Here is a 22583-nt window from a genome sequence, read left to right on the forward strand (position 1 = left end):
TATTTACAAGACAAAACATTTGATTTTGGAAATGAAAGACAAAGGGAAAGGCTTTTATGTCAAAATAATAAAAGTGTAATAATAATAATGCCTCACTTTTTTTTCCTTTCTTTAAGCTGTTTACCAAATTAAATACAGAAGTGTTTCACTTTTCCTGGGTACATTCTAACATATCATACCCACCGCATGTGCTACCTGGTGACTAATTTTCACTGTCCTGTGTGAGACTTTCCATCTTAAGATGATGGTATTGCAAAGGGTACAGCTGCAATGTTGTCCCATAATTGCATGTGGAATGGTGGAGTCCATCTGCCACCATGCATGTGGATTTAGAAATGAGCCTTTTTCCTTGTTAGCACCCACTTACGAGGTGGTTTGAGGGCCTGAAGCCCCCAGGAAGTGTTGCAATGAGGTCCACAAGCTGTACCCTTGGGGTTCTTCTCCATCAGAGACCCAACCCACGAGCTAGTGTCTACTTCAAGCAGAGAGCACAAGCAACGTCTGACCTCTCCTACACCCCAGGCTCCCCTCCAGGACTTAACAGGGTATTTTTTAGGCTTTATAATTTCTTCCATGGTTGCAAACATCTGAACAAACATCTGCTGGTGAGGCTGGTGAAGGGGGGAGCTGCAGAGAAGGCGGAAAGCCAGCTGTCAATAAATGGTCGGAGAATCCAAAACCATGTTGCTACAGGGAGAACAGTCAGTCTACAAAGTGTTTTATATTTCTGGTGCTGGCTGTTGCCAGAAGCTGTCTCAGTTCTCCAAAGCGACTGTGTCATTCTCCTGTCGAGGCTCTGGAATTTCCCTTTGCGCTCCAGAAAGTTGTGGCAACACATTCCCCATCCGAGAAAGGGAACTATCGATTTATAGGCTACTACCAGAGTTGGAAAAGCACAGTGACTGGAAAGAGCGCTTCTCCTTCAGCCCCAGAAGGTATTTACAGGAAAGCAAGAAGCAAGGGGATGTGAAGCCCTGCCAGGGGACTGCCACCCAGCGGTCAGGCTCAGGATAAGGATGCAGAGCATCAGTGCCTAAGGTGAGGATGCTTGGACAAGTTTTCTACAAAGTGCAAAGCCGAACCTGTGCCCTGAAGACTCATCAGGCTGTGGTTCCTCGCTCAGTGGGGATTCAGAGCACAGCAGTACGGCTGAGCAGACTTAGTCTGAGATATTGAAGTTCAGGATTGTGTTATATTTCTTTCCTTGAGGTAGGAACCTCACAGGTTCCCCAAATGCATTTCTCAGTCTCTCCACAGTCCTTCACCACCCCCCATCACCTTCAATGCGATGCACCTACTTGAGGTGTCCCCCTCTCCTGCTGTCTCACCACCTGGGAATGTCCCATGGAGTGACTCTGAGACCCAAACCAGTGCTTCCCAGCCCCAAACCAGACACCAGTCCTTCACACAAGGCTTTTGTATCCACTGCTTGAGAGACCAGGTGAATCAAAAGCCACAACATGGCAGACCTCATCCAGGCTTATTCCAAAATAAAGTAGGGACTTGGAAGCCATAAAGTCTGCTGAAGTTATAGTGGCGATACACTGCTGTAATTTTCCAGCTCTCAGGAAAACCAGATAAAGAAAGGTTCAAGGTGACCATCTTCTGGTGGAAAAGAGTGCATGCTGAAGAAAAATGTGCTTGTGTATTTCTTTAGGTAGCAGCATCCTCTGCATGACCTTGACAAAGACTTTGCCTCATTTTCCCGATCTTGAAATACGTATCGTCACCAGGCTTCAACAATTCAGCTGAAAATAATGATTGACTTCTATTTTCACTTCACTTTCATTATCAGTATAGTGAGGTATTGTAAAAGGTCAACAATTCAGCTCTCTATTTGACTCCCAAACAATGTATTTTCTGCTATTCCAAAGCCACCTGTCATTTCAGATCAACTTGAAATAATTTTTTCTTCTGAAAACTCTGGGGACCAAACATAAAACTGAAAACATGGAGTATCGGAAGAGTTTTATGGTTGGGTTTCTGTTCTGCAAAATGTTCACTGTACTTTAGCTGTTCCTCCTGAAGACCAGGTGGAGCATCTTGTGCTGTCGTCTGCCACAGCTCATATACCAGTCAGGTGTCTGTATGCTGTCCTGTGCCCTCCCTCCCATTAGATCATGAGCTGAGTAGAAATAATGAGGAAAGTCCTTCGGGCAACCCTGGGACCTAAATGTAGATGTACAAAATGAGTTTCAGAAGGCAGAGGAGATGAGACATCAGGAGTGACGTGGAGCTGTATGAAACGTGACCATGTGTCAAGGTTTACCCATGGGCAGTGGAGGAGTTTCTGTACATCGTAATTGCTCTGCGCAGAAAGTGGTGGGAGAGGGCATGATGGGGATGATGTGTATTAATAGCCTTAAAAAGGTCTTCGTGGAAAAAGCCACATGCTTGTGAAATACAAATGTAACCTCAACACAATGATACTGATCTTGATGGCCTTCTGGGCCTCTTTCCATCTGCTGCATTTCTGCCTGCTAAACCGGTGTCCCAAGAGCACAATAAAAAAACCCACCCTTGTCCAAAACTAGCCCTGCCATGGCTAAAAGTGAAAACCTTGCTCTTTGCATTAGGATTCCTCAGAATACTATGAAACAAGAAGAATATTGTTTCTTTTCAGGAGGGGCTCCTTTCTTGCATTGTCTAAATGCTTCCCCCCAGATAACCTTTTGACTGCTGGTTAGCTACGGTTTTATTAATAGCACTTATTTCAGACTTAGTTATGTCTGACTTATCATGCGCAGAGCTATGTGCTTGACTGCGATGCCATGGGTTTATGAAAGAATTCCCTGAGATATGAAGCTGTGAATGACGTTAACAGCACCAAGGGATGCGTGCATCCCTCCTGGTGTCTCTGGGACAAAATCCGCTTAATGCCATTGTTTAGGCCAAGAGGACATTGGCATTAGCGCTACAGCTGACGCCACCGGTGACCAGGTGATGATCCCCTAAAACCAGGATTGCTAAAACAGCAGGAAAGCTGGCATAACACTTCCTGTTTGCTATGGAAAGATTTTAATTCTGACGTCTGGTGCCTTCAAAGAACACGCAGCGCAGCCCATGCATCAGGGCAGGACACAAGTGGAAAGAGATGAGCAGTCAGCAGCTCTGTCCCTCGTATGGATTCGTACTAAATACCATCACTGGGAGCCTTGGTGCTGTGGATGCTTGATGTCCAGAGGAATGTCCGTGCTTTAAAACCTCAGTTGCCAACAGAAAAAATGTCGGGGGAAACTCAGTTCTTCTGAAGTGCCAGTATCTTTAAAACAAACAAACAAGACCCCAAGGGAAATCATCCCAGTCTACTTCCAAGGAACTGGAGGGTGTAAAGCCATATATCTGGGAAAGCAAATTCACATTGAACCTGTGATTCGGTTTTGCAGCCTCCAGCTTTGGGCGATGAGAACTTCTCAGAACTCTGAAGTGTAGGGTGATGCTGGTGGGCAGTGGTGGAGGTGCCTGGGGGCAGGAGTGGGCCTGGACATCAGAGATATTGCTGGGGCCTTTCCCTCCCTTGGATGCTTGTTGCAGTAGAGCAGCAGAAGCAAAGCTGCCTCAGAGCATGGGTATGGGTCACTGTCTGTGGCTGCAACACATTGGGACTCATTTGCCCACTTTTTGCGTTAGCCTGACCCCATTTTTACAGCCTGTCCTCTGGATCCCTCCTGCATGGGGTCTCTGGGACAGTGACCCTGCTGTCCTCGCAGACAGCTCCACCCTTGCTCTTGCTACGCAGAGGTGGCATTGGTCTTGTGTGCTCCACACTGTTCAGAGGGAGAGGGGAGGCAAAACAAAACCACATCCACCTTCAATCTAAATATAGCCCAAAGTTCGTTCCATCCATCTTCAATGACACCTTGTGGCTGAGTAAATGATGACTCGCCTTTCCTTACAGCTCCGTGGTGGTATGTGCTGCGAGGGGAGAAAATAGCAGCAGCCACCACCCACACATCTCTTCAGCTCTCCCAAGAGGAAGCCATGCCTGGGTGGTAGGTCTGGTCAAACCGTCTGCAACCGCCTTGCCAGCTGTCACGCATGGTCCTCCAGCGCTGGGTGGTGTTTTTGTAGGGGCCATGATTAGAGGTGAGGCACACTCAGCGCTTCAGCTCAAACCTTCCCTTTGATCCAGCCGTGGGAAATTTGCAGTCCTCCTTTTTCTCCCTGGCGCAGTTTCTCCTGGCCTTCAGTCTACCAAAGGGCTGGCTCACGCTCTCTGGTGGGACTCACCTGAAAAGGACATCTACATCTGTGCTGGTCAGCCACACTCTCTTTGTCGTCATTGTAGAATTGATTGATCCACTCAGTGAAAAAGAGAGCATAACTCATCTTCTCCTCACCTGTAGACCTAAACCAAGTCAATCACACCCTAGAAGTGCCTGTTCCCTGCTGCTGGTATGAGCAAACATGGGGGTCACTGATACATTTGGATGTCTACATCTAAGCATAGCTGAGATGAACTCTTCCCCAAGAGCAAGCCATCGTAGTGATTTAAATACGAGTTGCCAGCACCTCTGGCCTTGTTTCGCCCACACTGGTTGTTGATGTCTGAATAAACTTAGTATGCAATTAGCTTCAGTCGAGTTCTCAAAGCTTGATATAATTAGACACGCTGGGCATAATGCTGCTGCTGACAATGCACCTGTATAAATGTGTCCCCCCGATGGGTATTTATTTCTAACTGAACTAAGGTATACGGATTTGGGATAGGACCCAATCTAGATAATTATAATCTCCATGACAAAGATGTGTTTGGACCGCTCCATGTGTTAGGAAAGGGAAGAGCATTGCGATTCTTTCAGGGCATCCTTTCTTGCGTTCTTTAAATAAAAATCTTCCTTCTATACAGCCTCCTGGCTGACACTTAGGTAACTATTTTATTAATTGGATTTCATTCAAGGTAAATCATGACTAAGAATTGCGAACAGAGTGGTAATCCCCTGAATGAGTTAGTTCAGATAAGGATAGAGATTTTGAATCGCTGCTTAATCATGACTGTTTCAAATACTTCCATCTGCAAGAAATTGGCGTAGTCGGCAGGACACACGAAAACACCAAAAACTTGGAGTATGCATTGAAATGATGCTACTGCAAGCACCAAACTCCCCTGACATAACTCAAATTAGAAAATTAATTATGTCTCTTGAAGACTGGGATGATAATATTTGGGGTGCTTTAAACACTAATGAGTGGGTCAAAGATAAGTCTTATCCTCCTCCTGAGTCTCCCCCACTCCCAGTCAGACCAATTATTAAATGGCAAGTAACTACAGGACCTCGGGGTGGTGTAGAAGAGAAAACACCACCAGAGAGGTTGGTTTTGTCATGCTCTGCCATCTCACAGCCATCCTGGCTGGACAGCTGAGGAGTTACAACAGCTCCACCCTTTAATATTACAAAAATCCCAAGTAGATGATGAAAGGATGCGTCATGTTGCATTTCACCTTGAAACAAGGAAAGAGGGATTTTGTATTTGAGGTTCTCACTATGCTTTTGTTCCACTTGGCTGCTTTGCTGCCAAGGGACAAAAGGTGATGCTAAGCAATGTGAGGTGGTCAGCTTCGTGAGGAAAACCATACCAAAATATGTGGAGTTGTATATACATTAGGGAGGGGAGAAGCGTCATAATATGTCCATGGAGGAACGCTCCCAAGGGTGTGTATTCATGTAGCACTAGGTCTGTCCCTAGCGTATGCTTTGCATGTATGCATTTGCATGCTCATGCATACTAAAATATGGTTTCTCTTTGTCTATTCATCATAAGGGCCATCCGCCAATCTTCCTGCACTGCAGGAATGCCCTTATCAGCAGAGACACCCACTCTGCTGGTTTTCCCCGAGGGGCAGATGTAAATTCTGCTGTAAATTCACATTGCTGACATGCGCCTGTTCTTTCAGAAGCTTGGACCTTGTGTTCTGACACTGTGTTTCATTCTTTGGCGTTTGAGTTCAGCAGCAGCCTGTTGGCATTTTGGAGCATTTTTTCTGGAGTCCAGAGCTGCAAGAGGGCAGTGCTGTGTAAAACTAGGGAGTGGGAAAACTCTAAAACTTCAGAAACAGGAGGAAATGTGAAATGATGAGAGAACAGGAGCAGATGGGAGAGTCAAAGCAAGGTTCAGAGAGTCGTCCAATATAGGAGAGCAGTGGTTATTAGAGGATGCTTTACAAAAAGGTAAAAGAACAGAGAAAAACTCCAAAACACTGTCCTAAACATCAATCAGAGACTTCCCAAGCTAAGTATTTCTGCACATTTTGTAATGTACAGGAATGGATTTCTTTTCCAGGAAGTGGTCTTGTGATACTATACACACATGTAGGCTGTGAACAACCACAGTATGTCATGACCAACTTCCCACAATTCAGCTGTAAGAGCAAAGAACAACTTCCCCTGCTTTCCTTTGAGCCTGATTCACTTGATACCCTCTAGTTCTTCTGCTGGAAAAGGCTATGGATAGCAGATCCCCACCTGTCTACAGACAAAACTCTTTCAGTGAAGCAGCCCGGGATTTACCACGGTGCTACCATAATCATCTCTGCAGAGGGCATCAACGGTGGGGAGTCACTTGGGATAGGGGAAGGAGACTACAGCAGGAACACAGGAGCAGCAGAAGAAAGGACAAAGGGAATCTGCAGCCTCGTGGTGGGGGCAGATGTCCTAAAGTTGGGGCTGGTGGATAGGGAAGGTGGAGGAGGAAAGAAGAAGAATCTACCAGCTCTATAAAATTATTTTCTTGGATTTATGAGTCACTATTTTTCATGGACCTCACAAGCACCCAGAACCATAACAAAGAGACTAACCCAGTGCTCTCCTCATTTGATTCAATTTTCTGTTTTTATCTGGCTTTTATTCTTTGTTTCTTCCAGGTTGAATTCACTCCTGATCAGATTGAAGGTGAGGAAGATGTGTTTCTCTTCTGTGCACAGTAAAGACCGCCACTGGGAGGTGCTGGCAAGTGCTGGGGTGGACACGGGTGTGGTATTGGAGCTCCCTTGAGAAGGGAGTTGACTCCTGTGTTTTTAAGTCATGGCTTTGCTCCTGCTTCGTCCCTCCTCCAGGTCCTCTCTTGAGTTTGTCAAGGGAAAAGGAGGAAAGTCATGCACCATGCAGATTAGGTACTTTTTCATTAAAGAAAACATCAGCCTCGTTTGCCAATGAGGCAAAACCAAAAAAGGAAAAACCTAACCCCCTTAAAACTTCGGTCCAAATATATGCTCTTTCTTTAAGAAAACAACTGACAAAATATCAATCTTTTCAAGAGAAAGTCTCAGAGCTCTGCATTTGAGAACTTTTCCCTGTATTCAATCAGAATTAAATGTGTTATGGAAACCAGCAAATAATGCCAGAGATGGCATTTTTCTTTTCTTTCAAAGCAAAACATCAGCATTAGTTTTTGAACCCCTTGTCTTGGCCCAAGAAACTGATGCTGAAACCTCATGCACGAAGTCCTGGGAAGACTACCACTGCAGCTGCCCCCTTTTTCCCCAGCTACCAGCCTGCTTTTTACTTTAAGAGATAATTGATAGATGCAGTCAAACATCTGGCAGAATTTTGCTTTGGTCTTTAAACACTTGGCAGAACTTGGTAGAGCCTATGAAAGATGGTATCAGAAAACTGGTTAACTAGAACAGATGAAAAAAAAAAAAAAATCACAGGGTATCCGGTCAGACTGATTCAGAGAGAAGAGACAGAGAAAGAAGGATTTTTGGAACTGGAACCAAATGCCATAGTATCTTAGAGACTGAGGCTTTGTCATGGACTTCCAACATTACCTTGGGATTTTCAAGCCTCCCCTTAATGGCTTTAGTTTCTATTTTCTAACAACAGGTTAAAAGTAACTCATGATTGGAGGCAACTGTTAATTTCTGGGAACTCGCCCCTTATTCATTCCCAAAGTCATGGGACAAGTGCAAGAGAGCCACAATTCTGAGCCAAAAACCTGTGAACTATTCCAGCAGCACACACCATCTGGATCTCTCAACAGCTAATGTTTTGGGAATTGGACAGGAACCACCTAGTTTCTATGCCTTGTTTTCTCTCTCCCCAAGGTGAACTAGCTCTAGAGACTATATACAAGAATGGGAAAAGAAAAGGCCTATTCAGAAAATAACAGGATGCTTGTCTGGCCATCAGCCCATTTGAATGACTAGGAAAGGGCAAATTTGGAGCAACCCCAGGGCTGCCATAAAATGTAGCAGGTCTAAAGCAGATGTAGTCCATCTCTACAAACAAAAAGTTGCATCTTCTTTCTCTTCTTCTTTTCTTCTTACAGCTGCCTTCTGGTCTAGCTGTATTCACTGCATACGCAGAGAGAAGCTGGGAGTCCAGGACTTGTGAAATAGGAAGTCCTTGAAATATTAAAGGCAAAGCCAGGGGGCAGGAAGCAGATAACGTCACCAGTGTGAGAAAGGCTATGAGACCTCCATGTCAGCTACAACAACACAACAGAGTTGTACTGTGCGCTAGCACTGGCGAGAAACACTAAACCCACCCAAGGTTAATCCCACGGTTGATTCTTAGGTTCTGCCATGAGTTGCTGGAAGAGGTCCCTAATGGCCTGAGCATCACCTGGGGACTGATCACTGCTCATCAGTCAGCTCCTCAATTCCTTTCCTCCTGGCCTTTTCTGGTTCTTCTTTTTCTTCTTTTTTTTTTTTTTCCCCCCCTCCTGCACCTGACCTTTAGAAGGTTCTTAGGTTTATAGATGAGTAGGCAGACAGATTGATAGCTGCTAGATAGATATTTACTCCTAGGCAGAGCTTAGATGCTTCAGATTGTAGAATTATATCTGCAGCATGGCCCACAGTTGTCCCTGGATTTTCACTGGCCTACGCTGTCCACTATACTTGTTTGCACATGTCATAACCTTTCCAAGTAATGTGCCACCCATTTAAGAAAGTGGACAATCAGTATTCCAGTGCTTGAGACTGTTTTATTTTGTGTTAAAAACACAGGTTAGGAAAGAAGCACCACTTGCCATGATTTATAGCTGTTATACTGGCTGTTGGCATGACTTGAGAGTTGGGACTCACAGGAGCTCTAGATTAATTTGTTTTCTCCTTCCCATTCTGTCCTCACTCTCTCAAGCTTCCAAGATTGCCAGCTCTCCATTTCTTCTGGGTTTCAGTTGCACTTGTTTTGTTCTGGGTTCGTTTTCACCTCTGTGCTGCACTGTTAATTTTGTCAAATTTCCTCTTTCATGAAGTCATCAGGAGGTCAAGGTCCCCTGTCACACCTTTATATGTGTTTGTTTAAAAATAGACCTCACCTCTCTCTCTCTCTGCTGACCAGATGAGGACCTAGGTGTCTCAGTGAAACTAGATCCTTCCCTATTTGTCAGCTGAAACTAGATCAATAGGAAGTTCATCATATGCGTTAGACATTACTGGCCACCAGTCTACCACCACTGACCCCAACTGGCTTTCTGGCAACTGATTCTGAATTGAGGTGGTGGAGGACAAACAGACAACACAGCATCTCAAGGTCTTTTCCAGCCCTATCTTCTAGGATACTCTGAACCTCTTGCTCGGGAAAAGACTTTGTTGCATGAGACTTACTTCCCTGCAAGGATTCGTTATTATGTTAGCCTCCCAAAATATTACTCTCCAAAGGAGAAGAATGGTCTGTGGGTGAAGCCACGTGTAACACACCCATCTTTACATGTCCTCCTGCCTCAACTGCTAGTGAAATTCATTGGTTGTGGCAATGTGTATTTATGAAACTGGATTCCTGGCCTCTTCACTCCCCTAAATTGCTGAAAAGAGAATATGAGCTATTCAAGATGAGAAGATAGGTAGCAATTAGGCGTATGAAAATACACGCTGCTCCTGCCAGTGGTTTAATGGCTAGCAGGAGGATGAAGGAGGACATAGCCATGCTGGTTTCGTTGCTTTGATGGGAACTTGCATTAAACCAGCAAAAAAAAAAAAAGAAAAAAAAAGAAAAAGGCTGCTTCTGTATATTGACAAAATGGGGTTTCCAAACCCACAGGCCAATGCTCTGGTGAGAGGCAGTTACATCTGGTTTTAAATTAAAAAAAAAAAAAAGAGAAATAAATGTGAGCTGTCAGTAACTATGATGAATCGTGAACCTTTTTAGGAGGTGGTGCCATGGGTGCTCAGGGAATTGGTCTCAGGGAGCGGGTAAGAGGCAGGCGGGTGAGTAGCTCAGGGAGGTAGGTGTAATTCTCATGCACCTCAGGTGCTGAGACCCCCAGGAAAGGACAGAGCTGGGAGTGGGGTTCTGACCCCCTTCCGCTGTCAGCAAGGAACCCGTGAAAATCCACTATTGCCCTCTGCTGGAGCGAGGGCTGCCAATGGGATTCAGGCTCCGGCCAGTGATAGAGGAGGCAAAGATCCAGGCGAGAGAGGCACGGTGAGAAAAAAAGAGAGAGAAAAGAGGAGAAGAGAAGAAAGGAGAAGAGGAGAAAGAGAAGAAAACAAGGGGAACATTAATTAGTCCAAAATGAGAAAATGCAACACTGTTTGGAAGTGTTGGATGAGGAAGGAAAGGAGTAAGATATGAGTGGGATGACAAAAATGAAAAGGGAGGGAGAAAGGAGGAGAGGCAAACCTAGCAACACTGGAAGAAGGAAGAAGAGAGGCAAATAAGCGAAGGAGAAGGAAGAAAAAAGAGGGAGGGGGAATAATAAGGAGGAATTGAGAAGGGAAAGATGGAGAAAGTCTGGCATGCAGAGTACATGGCTCAATGTTTGAATGAGCTGGGATGTAAGGAAAGAAAAGACAGCCTTACTGTGTTTGGAGAGTAGGAGGGAAACCTATACAGAAGAGTAGCAGCAGGGCAAGGGGCAGATTCCGGGGGATCCATAGCTTTACAGCCAAAGGGATATTTATGATCATGTGTAGACCGTGCACTATACAGTGTGTTCATCAAAGGATAACAGCCTATCACTGGCACTTGTGCCTTGAGATGCTCCTCTGTCTCTGCAATGTGTCTGCAACCCCAACAGAGAGAGCCAAACCTGAGTAACTGGTGTGTCTGGGGAAGTCTTCTCTGGGATCCTTCACTGACCCCATTAATTAATGATGGAACAGGGACCCTTTCCCATGGGAATGCTCGTGTCAAGGTATTGCTGCTCAAAGGGACTCACTCTTTGGCCAGAGGTAGAGAAGACATGGGGATATGTTTACAGGCATGTAGTGGGGGGGAGCTGGCTGTCCTGCAAGGGGAAGGGCTCTGCATGGGCACCGGGGGGAAAGCAGGCAGATGTGAAAACAGTGGTGGGAATAAGTGCATCCCCACACATGAGAACTGGCCTGGCATAGGTATCTGATGGCATACCAAACCTGATTTCTCCAGGTGTGATTGGACTGAGTGCTAGAAACAAGAAAAATCAGAGGATTCTTCTAGATCCCCACCTTGGCACCGTTAAATCCAACAATTGATCACTTATAAGGTTTTCTGTACACCTTCACCCTCCCCCACCAAGAGACTGCTTGTCGTGTGATCATTCCAGTAGGTTATCATGGCTTATCTTGTTACCCCCTAATAGAGGTGCTCCTTTATCTCAGTGAGCTGTGTCAGTGCTCCCTAAGTGTACAATGCCAAATACAATATCCAGTTAGCTAATGAGCAGAACTGCAATTGAATTCTGTGCCATCCTGAGTGCTCCTGATGAGCTGAGAAGCTCTCAAGGCCAACCATTTCCATATAGTTTTCTGCACTTCCTGACGTTAGCTGAGACGGAAATACCATGAGAAGAGCATTTGACCTCTCCGATTCCATTCCCCGATTGAACCGGAAAATGCAGGGGAGGAGGAACACAAACATTGCAGATAACAGCAACAACAAAGCTCATCAAGCTTGTTCCCAAACTGCAAAATAAAAGGGTCAGGCAGAGTTAGATAGGGGGAAGGTCTCGGCTTGCTTTGACTTTATCCGAGGGAGCATGGCATGCATTTCTTGTCGTTTTGTCTTCCAGAATTTAAGGAAGCGTTCTCACTCTTCGACCGGACTCCTAAATCTGAGATGAAAATCACATACGCACAATGCGGAGATGTCTTGAGAGCTTTGGGGCAGAATCCAACCCAGGCTGAGGTCATGAAAGTGCTTGGCAGACCCAAACCAGAAGGTTGGTGTCCTCCTCTGTGTTTGTTTCAAAAAAGACCACTCCAGGAATTATTCGAGAAGCAGATGAGGTCTCCATTTTCTGATGGAAAGATTAATTGTGAAATAACACAGCATATGAAACAGCCTCAGCAAATCACTAGCAGAAAAGTAAACGAGGAAGAAAGTGATCTTGCAGTCAATATAATTGCCTCAAATTTAGGAGAATGATTTAATTTAATGGCCCTGTGCGTCAATGTGTTTTACAATGACAAGTTTTGGCCTTTTAAAATTGCTTTGATGAGCAGGCGTTCACTTGTGTTTACTAAAAATGCCGACATTCTGAAGACATCCAAAGAAACAAAGGCGTAGACTGAGTGTGAGGAGATAGTTTGTCCTGCAAAAGTATATATTAGAGGGTCTGTCATGATTGCAACAATATCTCCTTTCAACATTCACCATACGCTGGGTATCTCTTCAGAACAAAGGAAATCTCTCCCAGACTATATCTACATTCAGGCGTTTTCTAGACTATTTCTCTGTCTTTTCCTTCCACTGAGGTGGAACTGACAATTAGGATCGCATTCAACAACTATGGTGTGTCGGCAATGATGCAGTGGCAGGTGGGACAAGCAGTCATATGGGAACAAAATGCCCTCTGATGCTCTTGAAAGGCAAAGAATCAGGAAAACGGGATACACAGCCCTGGTCCTGCCTATTTGATCTGAAGCTCCTCTCCCAGTGTGGTTTGTAAACATCTCTGTGTTATAGGGCTGCAAAGCAAAGCTGATTTCATATTGGCAATGAGCTTCCCCTACTGTCTTCTGCTTAGTTTCACACTTTTATGTTGCATAAAACAGTCTTGGGAGTCTAACAGTATTTTCTTTCCTTGATGTTTGCATATGTCAGATACTAGGACATATCTATCTATCTCTCTTCATCAGACCTTTCTCACTCTATCCACTCTTCCATCTCTACTTACAATATTTCTATGCTCTTTTCTGTCCTTTAGCTGGCATTTATTGCTACAGTTCTTCTACCCTCACCACCTACCCATGGTGGATGCCCCATGATTGATCCTCAACTCTCCCAGAATCCACCAAAACCTTTCATTTCCATCCTTGTCTTTGTAGACATGAACTCCAAGATGATCGACTTTGAGACCTTCCTGCCCATGCTCCAGCATATCGCGAAGACGAAAGACACTGGCACCTACGAGGACTTTGTGGAGGGTCTGCGTGTGTTTGACAAGGAGGGAAATGGAACGGTGATGGGGGCTGAACTCCGCCACGTTTTGGCTACGCTGGGTAAGGTGAACCTTTCCTCATGTAGTTTCATCACTCAGGTCTTTCCCACACAGCTTGTGTCATTCTGGGTAACTGTTATGGAGAAAATGACCAAGCAAGACTTCGACCGTCTCATTGTCCTCAGTTATAAAGACCAAAAAAAGTTCTTTAATAATGAAGCTAAAAATCGCTGACCTGCAGCTCAAATATTTGTCTTTTCGTCCTCTTTCCTTCCTTCCTTCCTTCCTTCCTTCCTTCCTTCCTTCCTTCCTTCCTTCCTTCCTGTCCTAATGTTTTATTTCTCCAATAAATATTTTTATCACTATAAACTTAGCCAGACATAGGAAACCCCATCTATTGCTTCAATATTTATCTCAATTTTTCTGCACCTTCTAGAAATGTTTTAAGATGAAGCACTTCTTTTTTTCTCAGTCGTCTATTTAACAGAAATGTCTCTGAAATCGAAAGCTCCTGCTTTTAAAGTAGGGATCAATACTTCTCCGTCCTCTCAAATTTTTACTTCAGAAGCTCAGCTTTTCACAGAGAGTGATGGCAACAGAATGAGTGCAGGACAGAGAATTTGACTGTAATTTAATGACAGGTTTCCAATTTGGATTAGAAGGCACTGACGTGTTGACATCTGAATCCAGTAAGCATTTCTCAAGATGAGCCTTTTTTACTAGCGTTTGTCCACTATTTAAAAAAAAAAAAAAAAAAGAGCCTTTACAAAAAACATTTTATTTAGACCAAAGGATTCCAATGATGGGTTTTGACCTGGGATATCAATCCAAAAAGCCAAGCCTTTTATGCCCAGGGGTTTTCATTCAATGACACATCCACCTCTGTTAATGACACAGGGAATAAGAAAAGAAAGCAATGCTTTTTTTCCTTTTTATCACTGGTGCTATCGGATCAGTTTGGGGACCAAATTCAGTGATGACAAAATAACTGCCCCAGGGTCGGGATTGATGCCCTATCTAACCTTACCTGGGACAAAGAAAGCACTCTGAGCAGTTTTCTGAGTTTCACAGTACTACAAGAAATACTTTTGTACTTACCCTTCTATTTCTAATAACCCAGAACAACGTGGCAATGTCTGATTTTCAAGCACCGATAGGAAATATTTCAATCTCGAGACTTAACAGTTCTGTTTAATGCAGCATCTGTAAATACTGGCCAAATCCCAGGCACAGCCAAATATTCTGCAAATTAGCACGCTTTTCTGTTCAGTTTTCAAAAACTCAGTTGAATTTTCACAGGTTCACATCAGCTGGGGACTTGTTCCTGTGTGCCAGAACTCAGTGATGGAAAAGTGGAACAACATGAGTAGCAGGGCACCCCAATGCCTTTTACTTTATTTTATTTTCATTTCTATGACTTCAGCTGAAATCACCCTCAAATTTCTCATTTACTTTTCTGGAACTCATTTGATCTCATCCTAAAATCAGTGCCTAATATTAGAATAAGGGGATGGATTGGGTTGATCTCTGCTTAACCAAAATGAAGTCTTGCAGGCAAATAGGCACCTAATAATTAGATAATTAAATTAAATGGGATGGATTGCTGATCCAAATCAGAGATCCTAAGTTTGACCTTGGAATCTTCCTGAAACTCAAACTCAGAGTCAAACTAGATGGTGACTCTAGCAAGAGTCTGCTAAATGAGGGCTTGGTTAAAAAGTGACTAAAGCCTTCAAGATTTGGCACTTAGAAAAAGCTTATTCTTAGAAGAATGAGTATGTGAACATGATATCATGTGGGTTTCCATATTTATTCTGTCTTTCTGGTTTTCTCAGTTCTCAGTTTGCAAGTACAAAAGTAGCTTTCCGAGCAGTCAGCACCACAAATGAAACTCAAGAGCAAATCTCCTCCTCTTCTCTCTCATTCTCTTTTGTATTCTTTGGTTCTTTGAACAGTGCTTTGTAAATTCTTCAAAAAGGGCCCAGGTACTGAACAGGCATTTTGCTTTCCACCCAGGTGAGAGGTTGACTGAAGAGGAAGTTGATAAGCTAATGGCTGGTCAGGAAGATGCCAATGGCTGTATCAACTATGAAGGTAGGTATGACCGCTCCAGGCTGAGCAGTGCTCACATGCTTGAAGGCTTTGTTGCAATTGCCCCACGAATGTTTAAATCTGTGGAAGATCTGGAGCAGCACGTGTGCTTTTACAAATTTTAGACCAATTCACATCCTATAACTCATCTGATATACTCTATCTGTTGAAGGTTACCTGTATTTTCCAAAGATAAATGGCCATAGCCCTTTTAGGAGGTGGGGCTGTATATTCTTACTCTGTGTTTTAAAAAAAAAAATTTGCATTATTTTTTCTACCTTCTCCCACAGTTCTTTGTCCTTTCAAAAAGAGATATGCATTCCTTTTGAGACTTCCTTACAGTAAATCACTAAACCTTCCTTCAAAATCTCAGCAAAAAATTGTTATCCTTGGTATCCTCTTTGGCCTCCTAAGAATCCTACAAGACATTCCAAAGACCTTCTATTTTATTTCATTGCTATTGTAGAAAGCCCGAATAAAAGGATTTGGTCATGAGTACTTGGACCATGGTTCTGTCCTGCATCTTGAAAGCCTACATGCTTCGGGCTCTTCAAGAAAACCAAAATATTCTAGTTGGGATCATGAACACACGCTTTTGTACACAGCTGAGTCCTTCTTAAGGTTAACTGGTGACTGACCATTGTGTCACCCTGGTGATTTAGCTGGTCTGTCATATTCACTGAGCCTCTTATGAATATTTGGGTTGGTGGTCTCCTTCTGTTTTGAATACCAGTGATCTGAGCTCAGGGAAACATTTCTTACAAGTAGTTTATTGGTAGAAATCTGTAGATTTAGCCAACCCAAATGTCTCATGAACTTATGCTGAATTCAGAGACATTCATAGCATGGGGGGATTATTGGGAAGGAAAAAATATTTCCTTACTACAAAACGTATTTTTCCTTTTCCTTGTGAATTTCAAAATTATATATAATGAATGTTTTTTTAAACAGAGAAAAATGGAAATCAAACTTTTTTGAAACGAAAGCTTAATTTAACTTTTAAATACCTTGCTTGATTGTAAACCTGAGTTCACTAGAGAGATATAACCATGGTACCTGACTTGGTGACCTTCTGTGGATTCTGGAGGTTCACTCCAGAGGTACCTTCAGTGCCCCCTGACTAAGTACAACGTGCTGAAGTCTTGAAAGCTTTTCAAAATTAGAACCTAGAGTTTCTCATGGCTGTGTACTTTGGAAAGCCAGTTCCATATGGCAGCCAGGGGTAAGGGATTAAGCAAGCTGTGGATTGACTGATCTCTGTGTTCGTTTCCACTGGCCACCTTGACTGCTGGCTATGCCACACTATGTATCATCTTAAGGACTTACAGAGCATTTAGCGTCTGGTATCTGGAACCTTATTTACAAAGTGTTGTGGTCTTTCTCGCGTCAGAGGAAACAAGAAGAGTTAATTTAAATAACGACCAAGCTGAGATACCCAGAACCATTACAGAGTTCAATGAAAGGCAATTGATAAATGACCCTTCTCTTTCTCTTGTTTCCAGCTTTTGTGAAACATATCATGGCTAACTGAACGCCAGGTGAGTCTCTTCTGTCCTCCTTGCACGTCCTATTAGTTTGGTTTGGCATCTGATATAGGCTTGAAGAACATGTAAGTGAGTAATCAAAGAGAGTGAATATTTTCAGCATGCTGTACAAGGAAGCAGGACACGAACGCGTAAAATGTTATCTTCAGAAGACTTTTTTGCAATTGTCTGGTAAATCTGGATGCCTTTATTTTAGAAGTCCAACATAATATATCCTAAAAGGAATAGATTTCCAAAGAATAATTATTCATTCCTTTGTGATTGACTGGAAACTTCACAGGATACGTATTTTTCATGTCCACTTACAAGGCCCTGCTCCCAGACTGCTCCTAGGATGGCAAGGAGATAGAATTGAGCTGACTAGAGAAAGAGTGGGCAAAAAATACAAGGAAAAGTAGATAAGAAGGAATAATGCATACTTTTGCTGCTGAACCTACACTAGGAGGATAATTATTGGCTTTCCATAAATCTGGCTCCCAACATCTCCTGGCCAATGGGTTGGTTTTCCAGGAAAAGACACGAGCTTTGTCCAGCACATCTTCTGGCTTTATTCTGTAGTGTTCTCCAAACCACAGTACCATTAAGGGTATCTTTGTCTCACCATTGCAAATGAGCTGATCTTTATTTCCAGTATTTCCTGGTCATCATTTATTTTTGTATTCCTGGAAAAGGTGCCCACTGTTTTCAGCTGGCGTTCACCATTATTTATCTCTGTTCAGCTCTTGGGGAAGGTTTGACCTGAGAGTTAACCAATTCCATCTATTCTGCAAACTATCTGATAAACTGGGAAAAGCTGTTGCTCCTTTCTGATTTGTTCTGGTTGGTTTTGGTTTTGTTTGTTTTGGGTTTTTTGTAATTTTTTTTCTCCTGCTTTGGTTTATTTTTCTACATTGTCCTGACCAGGCCTGGCTCTGTTTTGCTTTTGGAGCTAACATTACCCCAGCCCACTGAGATCTGTCTGTTGTGTGGTGACTTTCAATTATGTTCACTGGCACCCCAGGGAGGGAGTTAAGAAGGAGTCACATCCAGGTTTTTGGGACTTTTGTTCCAAGACATAATTGAACAAAATGTAAACTGGCTAAAAAAGATGACTGGGTTTCTTTTCTTAGTATGGTCCAGTTTGCTTTCTTGAAGGCATTTATCTTCTCTGAACATACACTCAGTTTTCCAACACTGGTTCCCATTTTCCATTCCAAAGATCTGGACTGGCCCACAGCCATAGCGGGTAATCCCACAGCTGGAGTGATCCTTACTTGATGTTTAGAGATGTTTTCAATCCTTAATCCTATCCTAAACCCACCACCATGGGAAATTCCCATTCCGATGCCAAAAGTCTTTCTAGTCACCTAAAACAACGTCAGCCAGCGAAGAAGACAAGTGAGCGGTGGTAAGGTCTAAAGCTGTCACGGGGCTGGGAGCTGCAGCACAGGGGCCAGCAAGAATGTCTTTGCTTATGATGGGTTTGGAAAGGGAGCTGAGAGCTCCTGACTCACGGACAACCAATGCGCCACTGATTTGCCAATGAGCCATGATGGGCGTCATTCAGGGGTGGCATCTTCCACTCCCTGCTGTGTTGCTGTTGGCATGTTTAGGGAAAGACAAATGTAGTCTTTATCCTTGAAAGGGTGATGGCCCTTTGCCATGGAGCATATAACAAACAAAGCCCAAAACACTGGATTTGAACTCAGTGGGAATCTGGATCTGAGTCCAAAAACAAAGTAGTGGCTCATGTTTCTCGGCCATTCCCGTGTGCTAGAGGAAAGCTAGAGCTGTCTCCCAATATAAGAACTGAACTGTGTCTTTCCTTTTTATTTTCGGAGCATAGTTGTTGTGACTACTCTGTATTGACTTTTCTTACATCAAGCCTCTCCACTGCCTTGTCCCCAGGTGCTACGTACTATTTATAACACAGAGTAATCAATTACATCTTCAATTAGTGACTCTTCCACTGCTTTTTTCAGCCCCCACCCCCCGGTCAAGTGTTCTGCAGCATTATATCCAGCTAGTCTTCCTTCACAGTAGACATTGCTGTACAAAACACTCCCAGACTGGTTACACATCTACTCCTTGCACTATTCAGTGGGAAAGACATGGGCAGCAGTGCCCATTAAGTTTTCTTACATAGCCAGAAAGCCCTATACCCTACTGGTGGTCCAATGACCACTGCAGGGCTGTGCGATATGTGCAGTGGACTATACGGACTCCCTGTGAAGGCAATGCACGCAAGTGTCCCCTTGCCATGTGACTGGATGTGCGATGAACAGTCAACCTTAGCTGCTGGCCTATCTCTTGGGTGCATATCCATTCACGGGAGCTGATCAAACAGCACAAAATGCCAGGAAAGAACATCTTTGGGAGTGAGTTGGATGTTGTCAAAGTTGTTCAGATACCTACTTCTCTAACACAAACCTTGCGATACAAACCCACCCTATTAAAACATATAAGCTCAAGTAGTAGAGCAGTACAGCTGGAGGGACAGTCCGTACTGTGTACGCAGAGGCTCAATTCGGTGTCCCACATGTGGGTACATGGTGTTGTTTGAAATGTTCCAGGTGTCTCATACGTCCATGGCCTCACAGATGGGACACAGAGCCCATGGCAGACTGGTGCTTTCTGGCAGTTGGCAGCCAGGCAGGGCACTCTAGGACATCTCAAGTGGTTCTAGGTGCTGAGGTGTGGGGAAGCAGATTGAGCCCCGCGGCTTGAACTCATGTGAGCTGAAATCCTAGAATATGCCATCAGTATTTGGTTGGCTGACGTAATTTTCCTCGGTTCCCATCAGATTAATATGCCTACAAGTAGGCATCTACATGAAAGCAGGCTATCTCTATTTCCAGACCTAAAGAAGGTCGTTAGATGGAGCATGTAGAGTGATTCATCCCTTCCGGAGAGGGGACATAGATGAAGTGAGTCCATCTGCCGACGTTGAGAAGGACAAATCTCCCACGAACATTACGTCATATTTGCCAGCTGTATGGGAATGTTCTGAATGCCTTGGGTCTCCCAAATTGCATCAGATGCCTACGGTTCAGGAACCGAATCCAGCCTGAAATCTAGACTTTAGCTAAGAGAAAATCCTGTGCTCAAATGTTGCTGATAGGAGACTGACTACATATAGAGGCGTAACAGAAGTAGGAGAAACTGCTTAGCGGTCCAGGATCTGGACTGTTTTTCTGGAAAGCTGAGTAACCTAGCTTCATGTCTGACATGGCTATATTGCCTCCCGTGCCTGCTTCCCGTGTTTTGTTCATCATTTACGCGTTGAGTGTAAGATTGTGGGGTTGGGACCAACTAAGGCTATTTTGTCATGTTGTGCGGTTGCTCTTTGATGTCAGTTGTCATCTACACAACGAAGAGACACTCAGCTGCAGGCCGCGCTGCCAATAAGCTGCATACAGTTGCATGAGGACGATTGAGGCTGATTCCTGGTGGCATTGTTTGCTTCTTCTTTCTTCCTCTAATGCTTAAAAATATCTTTATTTTTAGGACAAGATAGGCGCCGAGAACCCCGGATGCTGGCCTTGGATTTCGATGTAATGGAATGTCTTCTCATTTTTCAGCCCAGATTCCCATTACAGAGCTACAAAATGTGCTGTCCCAAAAGTTATTTGGATAAATGTTTTTTTTGTTTGTTTGTTTTGTTTTGTTTTGTTTCTTCATGGGAATAGGGTGGCCTCTGTGGAGATTTAATACACCAGAAAACTGAAGAAACTGGAATCTGAACTATGAATACCTGGGCATTGTCTTGTCTTTTTTTTTTTTTTTTTTTTTTTTTCTGATACAGAGTGTAAACAGCAATACAAAATTTTTAAGGGATAGGGGAGAAAACAGGAGTAATTTTTTCATGACTAAATCAATCAAAAAGTGTATTTGTCATTTAGCTTTATCCTTCCCTCCTCTCTTCCTTCCAAAACATCTGGACATTTCTCTTGGTGTTTATTACATTTGTAAAAAGATAGCTGTAAGAGAGTAAGGGAGACAAGAAATTAAACCAATTGTATAAATCTCATGTATGCAAGGAATACTCTTAATCTTCAGAGAAAGATAGTAAAAGTGGAATGCCCAGCAATCAGCAACAGGCGCAACCTTGTTCACATGTTTCTTAGCTTTGGAAAAAAAGGAAAAAAAAAAAACAAAGCAAAACAGAAGTGAACACAATATTTGCTAAGATGCATGTCTTCTCCACAAGGACTAATTCCCATTCCAACAGTCTGACCTACGAAACAAGTAAAATGTCTTTCCTAGTGCAAACTCGAAATTGTTCTAATATACATATCTCGGTCCTGTAGCTTTTTGCAGTAAAACATGGGATTCTTTGTCACCTGTTTTCATCATTGTTTCTGTGTCTGTGTGAGGGAAGGGGAAATGGGAAATAAATGTTGTTGGGAAAAACCTCAGTAGAGGCAAAGGAAAGCTGAGAAGTGTAAAAAAACGCATGGATTAAGTTGGCTCATTTCCTGGGAATAATAATTTAAAAAGTTAAAAAAAAAAAAAAAAAAAAAGAAAGTTACATCCTTTGGGGATGGAAAAAGGAGAAGCTAGAGGCTGGTACAGTTTGTTAGGAAATACCAAAAAATCTAAATATGCGACACTCTATTTAAGCAAGAGGTATTGTTAAAACAGACAACTTGGAAACTTAGTGGAGGGAAGATGATCAGTGGAGCATTGTAATACCAGGATGCAAACTGCATAGCAATGACTGAATAGGTCATCCCCGCAGAGAAGAATTGCTAAGAGTGAAAGAACACAGTCAAATTACATGAATATAAGAGCTGTAACAAAATGTGCCATTGACTAACCATAACAGAAAATCAGCAGTCAGGGAGCTAGATGTGGTATCAAGCTGATGGCAATAACAATAAAATGCTAAAGGAAATTCAAAAGGCTGGTGCAGAGGGAGGAATAGAGAGGAGGAATAGAGAGATGATAATAATAGGAATGTCTTATATCCAGCCCCGGTTAAATGTACACAAAGGTGCAAACAGGTGGCAAAAAAAAATTGTCACCATGAATTGTTGGTTTTGAAGAAATCACCTCTGAAGCATCACTCCTGAACAGAGCCATGCATTGAACAGGCTGTTGATAAAGCCATGGGATTAGCAGCTAGGTCTGCTCTAGTGTGCCAGAGATGGGCACCAGAGATAGTCACCATCCATGGTCCACCTCCTACTGAAGAGTCCCTTTGTGAGCATCCACTTCTATTCCCAGCATTGTCTCCTGGGATTTCCTAGGGCCTAGTTTGTCTTGGGGCAAACACCATTTCATAGGCATCTTGCCTTTACCGTCTTGCAAATACACATTTAGACCCTAATGACAGCTTAATATTGTTTTGAATCAAAGGTGTACAGCAGTTGGAAAATGCAGCTCTTTCTCCCTTTCCTGCTAGTGCAACGAATCTCTTGGGAATGTCTCCTGTCTTCTGTGACACTCCTATGAAGGTATCTCTAGTTTAAACACCCTTTGAGCTCTAGGACTTGTACAGTTGAGGAGCACCCTGAGGGCCCAATACAGAAACACTCTGCTAGCAGGTACCATCGACTGTCTCTTTGTCCTCCCTCCCCTGCTGTTCTCTCACCAAAACTCATCTCTATATTGGGCTATTGGCATCACACAGTGAGTTCTACGTGGCCTAGTCTAGGG

The 22583-nt window shown here is 43.5% G+C and overlaps 1 protein-coding gene across 2 annotated transcripts in view; it reads left to right on the forward strand.

Moving 5' to 3' along the window:
- Positions 1 to 20513, forward strand: part of MYL3 (myosin light chain 3) — a gene marked incomplete at both ends in the record, with an annotated part of 38811 nt that extends 18298 nt beyond the window's left edge. Inside the window, 6 exons of one of the 2 annotated variants that reach the window (XM_082499428.1) lie at positions 6863 to 6890; positions 11938 to 12087; positions 13196 to 13369; positions 15325 to 15402; positions 16902 to 16937; positions 20430 to 20513. In XM_082499428.1, coding sequence (XP_082355554.1) covers positions 6863 to 6890; positions 11938 to 12087; positions 13196 to 13369; positions 15325 to 15402; positions 16902 to 16930 — 459 coding nt within the window. Of the gene's footprint in view, positions 1 to 6862; positions 6891 to 11937; positions 12088 to 13195; positions 13370 to 15324; positions 15525 to 16901; positions 16938 to 20429 lie in introns of those variants that run through there. The other variant, XM_082499427.1, reaches the window with a different exon arrangement.
- Between the last annotated feature and the right edge of the window lie 2070 nt (positions 20514 to 22583).

This window comes from Vanellus vanellus (assembly GCF_965231255.1).
Source record: "Vanellus vanellus genome assembly, chromosome: 2".
Classification (NCBI taxonomy): Eukaryota; Metazoa; Chordata; class Aves; order Charadriiformes; family Charadriidae; genus Vanellus; species Vanellus vanellus.